Source organism: Anomalospiza imberbis, unplaced genomic scaffold (assembly GCF_031753505.1).
Source record: "Anomalospiza imberbis isolate Cuckoo-Finch-1a 21T00152 unplaced genomic scaffold, ASM3175350v1 scaffold_920, whole genome shotgun sequence".
In the NCBI taxonomy this organism is placed as follows: Eukaryota; Metazoa; Chordata; class Aves; order Passeriformes; family Viduidae; genus Anomalospiza; species Anomalospiza imberbis.
In genome coordinates this window covers 23,602-33,768 of record NW_027100541.1, presented here as the reverse complement: position 1 = coordinate 33,768, position 10,167 = coordinate 23,602, and the positions used below count along the sequence as shown (strand labels likewise).

The window sequence follows — 10,167 nt, the reverse complement described above, 5'->3', positions numbered from 1 at the left end:
CCCCCACACCCACCCTGAGGGTCCCCATGTCCTTGGGGGACCCCCCTGCCCACCCTGGGGGTCCCCATGTCCTTGGGGAACCCCACACCCACCCTGGGGGTCCCCATGTCCTTGAAGGGGTAGCACTGACCCCTTCCTGCCCCCCCCCTGCAGGAATTGGGGTCAGGGCGCTGTGCCCACCCCGATTTCACCCCGAATTCCTCGGGGGACCCTCTGGATTGCCCCTCCCGCCAGGCCCCAAGCCCAGGGACACCCCAAATCCACCGCCCGCACCCCAAAACCGCCACCACCGTCGTAACGGGGGGATGTTTATTAAACAGGGTCATGTTTGGGGACCATTGCCGCGATTCGGGGCTGGCCAGGGTCCCCTTGGTCTCCTGAGAGATTCTGGGGTCCCCCCTCGGCCCCACAAACCCAGGGACACCCCAAAACCACCCCACCACCACAATGGGGGGATTTTTTTGCTATTTACACCCAGATTTTCTGGCATCACCTCAACTCGGGGCTGGCCAGGGTCCCCTTGGTCTCCTGAGAGATTTTGGGGTCCCTCCTCATCCCCACAAATGCAGGAACACCCCACAAACCCAGGGACGCCCAAAAAGCCCAGGGACACCCCAAAACCACCACCACCACCGTAACGGGGGGGATTTTCAGTATTTACACCCAGATTTTGGTGGCATCGCCTCGACTTGGGTGAGGCCAAGGTCCCGTTGCTCTCATGGCGGATTTTGGGATCCCCTTTGCTCCCACAAACCCAGGGACACCCCAAAAGCCCAGGGACATCCCAAAAGCCCAGGGACACCCCAAAACCACCACCACCATCCGAACGGGGGGGGTTTTCAGTATTTACACCCAGATTTTGGTGGCATCACCTCAACTCGGGGCTGGCCAGGGTCCCATTGGTCTCCTGAGAGATTTTGGGGTCCCTCCTCGTCCCCACAAACGCAGGAACACCCCACAAACCCAGGGACGCCCAAAAAGCCCAGGGACACCCCAAAAACCACCACCAACACCGTAACGGGGGGGATTTTCAGTATTTACACCCAGATTTTGGTGGCATCACCTCAACTCGGGGCTGGCCAGGGTCCCGTTGGTCTCCTGAGAGATTCTGGGGTCCCTCCTCATCCCCACAAATGCAGGAACACCCCAAAAGCAAGCCCAGGGACACCTCAAAACCACCACCACCACCATCCGAACGGGGGGGGATTTCCAGTATTTACACCCAGATTTTGGTGGCATCACCGCGACTCGGGGCTGGCCAAGGTCCCGTTGCTCTCGCGGGGGGACATTTCGGGGTCCCCCTCGCCCCCCGCCGCCGCCGCCTCGTCCAGGCGGCTGGGGATGGACCAGTACAGGTGGGCATCGCGGCGGGCGGCGGCGGCCGCCAGCTGGCGGGCGCTGCAGGCCGGGGTGGGCACGGGCACGGTGTGGTGGAAGCCCCCGTAGTCCACCTCGTAGAAACCTTCCTCGAGGCTGAGCAGCGGCGTGAAGCGGTGGCCCCACAGCACCTCGTCCGCCAGGTACGAGCTGCGCGCCTGGCACGTCATCCCTGGGGGGCACGGGGGGGCAGGGGTGAGGGGCACCCCGATATCTGAGTCACTCAGGGCACGGGGGACCCCAAAACCTGGAGGTTCCTGACCCCACAACACTTCATCCGCCAGGTACGAGCTGCGCACCTGGCACGTCATCCCTGGGGGCCACGGGGGGGGCAGGGGTGAGGGGAACCCCGATATCTGAGTCACTCAGGGCATGGGGACCCCGATATCTGAGTCACTCAGGGCACGGGGGACCCCAGTACCTGGAGGTTCCTGACCCCACAGCACCTCGTCCGCCAGGTACGAGCTGCGCACCTGGCACGTCATCCCTGGGGGGCACGGGGGGGGCAGGGGTGAGGGGAACCCCGATATCTGAGTCACTCAGGGCATGGGGACCCCGATATCTGAGTCACTCAGGGCACGGGGGACCCCAGTACCTGGAGGTTCCTGACCCCACAGCGCCTCGTCCGCCAGGTACGAGCTGCGCACCTGGCACGTCATCCCTGGGGGGCATGGGGGGGGCAGGGGTGAGGGGAACCCCGATATCTGAGTCACTCAGGGCACGGGGGACCCCAAAACCTGGAGGTTCCTGACCCCACAGCACCTCGTCCGCCAGGTAGGAGCTGCGCACCTGGCACGTCATCCCTGGGGGGCACGGGGGGGCAGGGGTGAGGGGAACCCCGATATCTGAGTCACTCAGGGCATGGGGACCCCGATATCTGAGTCACTCAGGGCATGGGGACCCCGATATCTGAGTCACTCAGGGCACAGGGGCCCCAATACCTGGAGGTTCCTGACCCCACAGCACTTCATCCGCCAGGTATGAGCTGCGCACCTGGCACGTCATCCCTGGGGGGCACGGGGGTCAGGGAGGCTCCCAAAATGGGAGGGGTGAGGGGCACCCCGATATCTGAGTCACTCAGGGCACAGGGGACCCCAGTACCTGGAGGTTCCTGACCCCACAGCACTTCATCCGCCAGGTACGAGCTGCGCGCCTGGCACGTCATCCCTGGGGGGCACGGGGGGGGCAGGGGTGAGGGGAACCCCGATATCTGAGTCAGGGCATGGGGACCCCCGATATCTGAGTCACTCAGGGCACGGGGGACCCCAAAACCTGGAGGTTCCTGACCCCACAGCGCCTCGTCCACCAGGTAGGAGCTGCGCACCTGGCACGTCATCCCTGGGGGGCACGGGGGTCAGGGAGGCTCCCAAAATGGGAGGGGTGAGGGGCACCCCGATATCTGAGTCACTCAGGGCATGGGGACCCCGATATCTGAGTCACTCAGGGCATGGGGACCCCGATATCTGAGTCACTCAGGGCATGGGGGACCCCAATACCTGGAGGTTCCTGACCCCACAGCACTTCATCCGCCAGGTACGAGCTGCGCGCCTGGCACGTCATCCCTGGGGGCCACGGGGGGGGGCAGGGGTGAGGGGAACCCCGATATCTGAGTCACTCAGGGCATGGGGACCCCGATATCTGAGTCACTCAGGGCACGGGGGACCCCAGTACCTGGAGGTTCCTGACCCCACAGCACCTCGTCCGCCAGGTACGAGCTGCGCACCTGGCACGTCATCCCTGGGGGCCACGGGGGGGGGCAGGGGTGAGGGGCACCCCGATATCTGAGTCACTCAGGGCACGGGGGACCCCAAAACCTGGAGGTTCCTGACCCCACAGCACTTCATCCGCCAGGTACGAGCTGCGCACCTGGCACGTCATCCCTGGGGGCCACGGGGGGGGGCAGGGGTGAGGGGAACCCCGATATCTGAGTCACTCAGGGCATGGGGACCCCCGATATCTGAGTCACTCAGGGCACAGGTGACCCCAAAACCTGGAGGTTCCTGACCCCACAGCACTTCATCCGCCAGGTACGAGCTGCGCACCTGGCACGTCATCCCTGGGGGGCACGGGGGGGCAGGGGTGAGGGGAACCCCGATATCTGAGTCACTCAGGGCATGGGGACCCCGATATCTGAGTCACTCAGGGCATGGGGACCCCGATATCTGAGTCACTCAGGGCACGGGGGACCCCAAAACCTGGAGGTTCCTGACCCCACAGCACCTCGTCCACCAGGTAGCTGGCACGTCATCCCTGGTGGGCACAGGGGTAAGGGGTGAGGGGCACCCCAATACCTGAGTCCCTCAGGGCATGGGGACCCCAATACCTGAAGAATCCAGGGCATGGGAAACCCCAAATCTGGTAGGAGGGGTCTGTGAAACCCCCAGAGTTTGGGGCACCCCAATACCTGAATCGCTCAGGGCACAGGGACCCCAATACCTGAGTCACTCAGGTGATAAGGGACCCCAATACCTGAAATCCCAGGACATGGGGCACCCCATAAGTGAAACCCCCGGAGCATGGGGCACCCCAAACCCTCCTGGGGGGTCTGTGCTGCACCCAGGGTATGGGGGGGGACCCCAAATCTGGTAGGAGGGGTCTGCGAAACCCCCACCTTTTGGGGCACCCCAATACCTGAAGGCTCCTGACCCCATAGCACCTTGTCCGGCAGGTACGAGGGGTGGGGAGACCCCAGAAGGTCGGGGGGGCAAGGGAAACCCCAAATCTGGTAGGAGGGGTCTGTGAAACCCCCAGGGCTTGGAACACCCCAATAACTGAAGTCCCCAGGACATGGGACACCCCAAACCCACCTGGTGGGGTCTGTGCTGTGCCCCCATTTTGGGGGACCCCAAATCTGGTAGAGGGGTCTGTGAAGCCCCCAGCAGAGATGTCCCCATGGAGGTGAGGTGTCCCCACACGGACATGATGGGTCCCCCTGGAGGTGATGGGTCCCCATGGAGGTGTCCCCATGGACATGAGATGTCCCCATGGACATGATGTGTCCCCATGGAGGTGATGGGTCCCAAGAAGATGATGTCCCCATGGAGATGAGATGTCCCCAAGAAGATGATGCATCCTCATGGAGGTGTCCCCATGGATCTGTCCCCCCAGAGATGATGTGTCCTCGTGGAGGTGTCCCCATGGAGATGAGATGTCCCCATGGAGACAAAGTGTCCCCATGGAGGTGATGTCCCCACAGAGATGAGATGTCCACAGGAAGATGTGTCCTCATGGAGGTGTCCCCATGGATCTGTCCCATGGAGATGATGATGTCCCCATTGAGATGAGATGTCCCCAAGAAGATGTGTCCTCATGGAGGGTGTCCCCATGGATCTGTCCCATGGAGATGATGATGTCCCCATTGAGATGGGATGTCCCCATGGAGATGGTGTGTCCTCATGGAGGTGCCCCCATGGATGTGTCCCAAATTGATGATGTCTCCTCATGGAGGTGTCCCCATGGACCAGTCCCACGGAGATGACGTGTCCCACGAAGACGATACATCCCCACAAAGACAATATGTCCCACGGTGATGACGTCCCCATGGATGTATGCACACAAAGACGCCACGTCCCCATGCCACCGAGGCGTCCCCGTGCCACCGAGGCGTCCCCGGTGCCACCGAGGCGTCCCCGCCCCGTTTACCTGTGGCCTCCACCATGCCCTCGAGGATGACGACGATCTCGAAGTCATCCCTCTCCAGCTGCCCCCGCGACACGTCCCAGAAGGGGCTGCGCTCGTCGATCTCGTGGCTGATGATGAGCGGCGACACCAGGAAGAGCCGGTCGTCGCCCGTCTCGAAGCCCACGCTCAGGTCGGTCTGGTCCAGCGGGATGAACTCGCCCTCCTGCGTCTGCTTGGACTGGATGAGCTTGGCGCGGATGGAGGCCTCCACGATGTGCGAGTCGCGCAGGTCGCCCCACGCGGAACATCAGGCACAGGCGGTCGTCGCGCAGCGACACCACGGCGTGCGAGGAGAACACCAAGGTCTCGGCGCGCTTGTTGGGCTGCGAGATCTTGACGAACATGCAGCCCACCATGAAGGCGTTGACCATGGAGCCCAGGATGGCCTGCAGCAGCAGCAGCACGATGCCCTCGGGGCACGTGTCCGTGATGACGCGGTGGCCGTAGCCGATGGTGGTCTCGGTCTCGATGGAGAAGAGGAAGGCGGACACGAAGCCGTTGAGGTTGTTGACGCACGGCGTCCAGGTGTGGTCGCCCAGGTGCTCCAGGTCGCCGCGGCTGTAGGCGATGACCCACCAGATGAGGCCGAAGAAGAGCCAGGTGAGGGCGTAGGCCAGGATGAAGATGAGGAGGCTGAAGCGCCACTTGAGGTCCACCAGGGTGGTGAAGATGTCGGTCAGGTAGCGGTAGGTCTCGCGCACGTTGCCGTGCTGGACGTTGCACTTGCCGTCCTTCTCCACGTAGCGCTGGCGCTTCCGGGCCACCGCGCCCCCCCCGGCCCCCCACGGGCGGCGTTTGGGGGCTTGGGGGGGCGGGGGAGGCGGCTTGGCCTCGGCGGGGACCCCCGTGGGGACCCCCTCGGGGACCCCGCAGAAGGCGGCGTTGTCCTGAGCCATCAGCGGCGGCTGTGGGGGGACAGGGGTGTGAAGACTGGGGAAACTGGGAGGACTGGGATGGGGGAGTGGGGGGATGGAGGTGCCAAACTGGGGGGACTGGGATGGGGGAGTGGGGGGATGGAAGGGCCAAACTGGGGGGGATGGAGGTGCCAAACTGGGGGAACTGGGAGGGAGGAGTTGCGGGGTGGAACTCCCAAACTGGGGGGACTGGGAGGGAATGGGGGGGATGGAGGTGCCAAACTGGGGGGATTGGGATGGGGGAGTGGGGGGATGGAAGTGCCAAACTGGGGGAAGTGGGAGGGAGAAGTTGGGGGGTGGAACTCCCAAACTGGGGGGACTGGGAGGGAATGGGGGGGATGGAGCCCTCAAACTGGGGGAACTGGGAGGGAATGGGGGGGGATGGAGGTGCCAAACTGGGGGGACTGGGAGGGAATGGGGGGGGATGGAGGTGTCAAACTGGGGGGATTGGGAGGGAATGGGGGGATGGAGCCCTCAAACTGGGGGGACTGGGAGGGAATGGGGGGATGGAGGTGCCAAACTGGGGGGACTGGGAGGGAATGGGGGGGATGGAGGTGTCAAACTGGGGGGACCGGGAGGGAATGGGGGGGTTGCCCCCTCCGCGCACACCCGGGTTCAGCCCCCTGCGGGCCCTGCACGCGCGCCGAGCTCCCCTTGCGCGCTCGCGCTTTCACACGCGCGTGCACGCGCAGCCGGGTCACGCGCGCCCCCCGCCCCCCCCCTTACACACGCGTGTGCCCCGGGAGGGGGGAGGGGGGAGGGGGGGGGGGGGGTCCCTGCGGCACCACCCCCAAATTCCCCCCCCCTCCCCCTTCCCCATTCCCCATTCCGGGTTTTGGGGGGCACGGCCGGGTTTGGGGGGTGGGGGGGGGGGCACGGCCGGGTTTGGGGGGGGAAGGGGGGGCACGGCCGGCTTTTGGGGGGGGGGGGGGGTTGCCCGGCCGTGTTCGGGGGGCTCCCCCCGCTCGCCCCGCGCCCCCCGCCCGCTCTCACCGCTGCCGCAGCCCCGCTCGCTCCGAGCGCTACCGGGCCCCCCCCCCCCCCCCCCGCCCCGTTCCCCGGCAACGGCCGCGCGCGGATAAAAATACCGGGAGCCCCCGCCCCCCCCCCCCCCACCCCCCCCTCCCCCGGCACCCCCCCCTCACCGCACGGACAACTGGCCCGGGGGTGGCCAGCGCTAGCCCAACCCCCCTACCCCCCCCACCACCAGAATCGGTTTCGCCCCCATCATCAGCGCAACCCCCCCCATCATTAGCGCCCCTCCCCCCCATCATTAGCCCAGGGGTGCTTCTCATTAGCCCAGCCCCCCCCCCCACCCCCCCCCCCAGATTCACGCCCCCTCATCACTAGCCCGGCGGTGGCCAGCGCTTGCCCAGCCCCCCCCCTGCCCCCGCGCTCAGTTACGCCCCCTGAATTATCACAGCCCCCCCCCCCCCACACCCCTCCCCGCCAGGCTCAAGCCCCCACCCCATCGGTAGCCCAGGGGTCTCCTTCATTAGCCCAGCCACCCCTGCGCTAGCCCAGGGACGCCGTTCGCTCGCCCAGCTCCCCTCGGATTAGCCCCCCCCTCCCATAATTAGCCTGGGGGTGCCCGTCATTAGCCCAACCCCTCCCGGCTCAGCCCCTCCCTCCCCCCATCACTAGCCCTGGGGTCTCCAGCGTTAGTCCAGCCATGCCCACACAAGCTCTAGGGTGGCCATCACTAGCCCAGCTCCACCTAGCCCGAGGGTAGCCGTCATTAGCCCAGTGCCCCCCCCCGGCTCGGGCCCCCCCCCATCATTGGCCCACGACTCTCCATCATTAGCCCAGACCCCCCTCTATCACTAGCCAAGGGGTCCTCCTCAATTGCCCAAACCCCGCCATTAGCCCAGCGCCCCAGCCAGTAGCCCAGCCCCCACCCCATCTCTAACCCAGCCCCCCATCATTAGCCCAACCCCTCATGACTAGCCCAGGGCTCCCCATCATTAGCCCACCCCCCTTTACTAGCCCACCTCCCCCATCACCAGCCCAGGAATCCCCCTCCATTGCCCAGCCCCCTCCTCATTAGCCCAGAGCTCCCCCAACACTAGCCCAGGCCCCTCACCGTTAGCCAAGCCCCCCAACTAGCCCAGAGGCCATCACTAGCCCAGGCCCCCTTCCCCATTAGCCCAATGTCCCCACTAGCCAAGTAGTCCCCATTGCTAGCCCAGGGTCCGCCTCCATTGCCCAGCCCCCCCCACTAGCCCAGTGCTCGGCCCGGCCCCGCCCTCCCCGGTAGCCCCGGCCCCGCGGTCGCTCGCCCCCCCTTCCCCCCCCGGACGGACAAAGGCTCTTTGTGCCTCCGGAGCGGCCGGGACAGGCCTGGCATGGGGCTGCCACGGACACACGGACACACCGACACACTGACCAGCCACCCACGGACACACGGACACACGGACACACAGACACACTGACTGACACACTGACCAGCCACCCACGGACACACGGACACACGGACACACAGACACACTGACCAGCCACCCACGGACACACGGACACACGGACACATGGACACACTGACACACTGACTGACACACTGACCAGCCACCCACGGACACACGGACACACGGACACACAGACACACTGACCAGCCACCCACGGACACATGGACACACGGACACACTGACCAGCCACGCACGGACACACGGACACACCGACCAACAGACTGACCAGCCACCCACGGACACACGGACACACGGACACACAGACACACTGACCAGCCACCCACGGACACACCGACCAACAGACTGACCAGCCACCCACGGACACACGGACACACCGACTAACAGACTGACCATCCACACATGGACACATGGACACACGGACACACAGACACACTGACCGACACACTGACCAGCCACCCACGGACACACGGACACACGGACACACTGACCAACAGACTGACCAGCAACCCACGGACACACGGACACACGGACACACTGACCATCCACCCACGGACACATGGACACACGGACACACCGACCAACAGACTGATCATCCACCCACGGACACACTGACCATCCACACATGGACACATGGACACGCAGACACACAGACACACTGACCAGCCACCCACGGACACACGGACACACGGACACACGGGCACACTGACCAGCCACCCACGGACACACTGACCATCCACACGTGGACACATGGACACACGGACACACGGACACACTGACCAGCCACTCACGGACACATGGACACACGGACACACAGACACACTGACCAGCCACCCACGGACACACGGACACACGGACACACTGACCGACACACTGACCAGCCACCCACGGACACACAGACACACGGACACACTGATCAGCCACTCACAGACACATGGACACACGGACACACCGACCAACACACTGACCAGCAACCCACGGACACACAGACACACGGACACACTGACCAGCAACCCACGGACACACAGACACACGGACACACTGACCAGCCACCCACGGACACACAGACACACGGACACACTGACCAGCAACCCACGGACACACAGACACACGGACACACTGACCAGCCACCCACGGACACACGGACACACAGACACGGGACCCACAGACCCCAAATCCCGCAGTCCTGCATCCCACGGACCCGCACCCCACAGGCCACGACCCTCAGACCCCACGGACACGGGACCACGGAGCCGCACCCCACGGACCCCACGGACACGGGACCCACAGACACGGACCCCAAACCCACCGCCCCACGGCCCCGGGACCCCCTCAGTGGCACCCACGGGCTGGGGGGGTCTGTGCCCACGCGTGACCCCGCACGAGGATGCTCCGGGTGGGGATGAGGAGGGGTCACATCCCCGGGCCCCCCGTGCGTGGGTGGGGCTGCCATGACCCCGGGTGACCTTGGCGGGATCCCCCCGGTAACGGTGTCGCCCCAGGGTGTGCGGACCCTGCCCGGTGCCACCACCGGGACCCCCCTTGGAGGTGCCGGTGCCCAGGGGACCCCGCCGAGACCCCCGGTGTCCCCGCTGGGACCCCAAGTGCCGGTGCCGGTGCCTGGACATCACCACCGGGACCCTCCGGTGACCCCGCCGCGACCCCCAGGACAGGTGCCAATGCCTGGACAACGCCACCGGGACCCCCAGCGCCGGCGCCGGTGCCCGGGAGACCCTGCCCGAAGCCCCCGGTGTCCCCGCCGGGACCCCCATTGC

The 10,167-nt window shown here is 65.5% G+C and overlaps 1 protein-coding gene and 2 long non-coding RNA genes across 7 annotated transcripts; 1 reads left to right on the top strand and 2 right to left on the bottom strand.

Annotated features, from left to right (window-relative positions):
* Positions 1–1,015: 1,015 nt before the first annotated feature.
* LOC137467969 (G protein-activated inward rectifier potassium channel 3-like) lies at positions 1,016–7,051 on the bottom strand. The gene is given in 5 exon segments (XM_068179393.1): positions 1,016–1,063; positions 1,243–1,549; positions 5,020–5,293; positions 5,295–5,963; positions 6,966–7,051. Coding segments are annotated over 4 exon segments (1,245 nt in total). The 5' UTR covers positions 5,955–5,963; positions 6,966–7,051; the 3' UTR covers positions 1,016–1,059.
* On the bottom strand, positions 2,069–4,275 carry LOC137467970 (uncharacterized). Of its 4 annotated transcripts, none has more exons than XR_010995686.1 (3): positions 4,150–4,275; positions 3,669–3,781; positions 2,069–2,318 (listed from the first exon to the last, which is right to left on the bottom strand). It is a non-coding gene; the product is annotated as an uncharacterized lncRNA (long non-coding RNA). The 4 variants fall into 4 exon arrangements; XR_010995684.1 differs by lacking the exon at positions 2,069–2,318 and adding an exon at positions 2,335–2,445; XR_010995687.1 differs by lacking the exon at positions 2,069–2,318 and adding an exon at positions 2,609–2,776.
* On the top strand, positions 4,137–4,604 carry LOC137467971 (uncharacterized). 2 transcript variants are annotated; one of them, XR_010995688.1, is made up of 3 exons: positions 4,137–4,275; positions 4,316–4,459; positions 4,526–4,604. It is a non-coding gene; the product is annotated as an uncharacterized lncRNA (long non-coding RNA). The 2 variants fall into 2 exon arrangements; XR_010995689.1 differs by having other exon boundaries at positions 4,507–4,575.
* Positions 7,052–10,167: the final 3,116 nt, after the last annotated feature.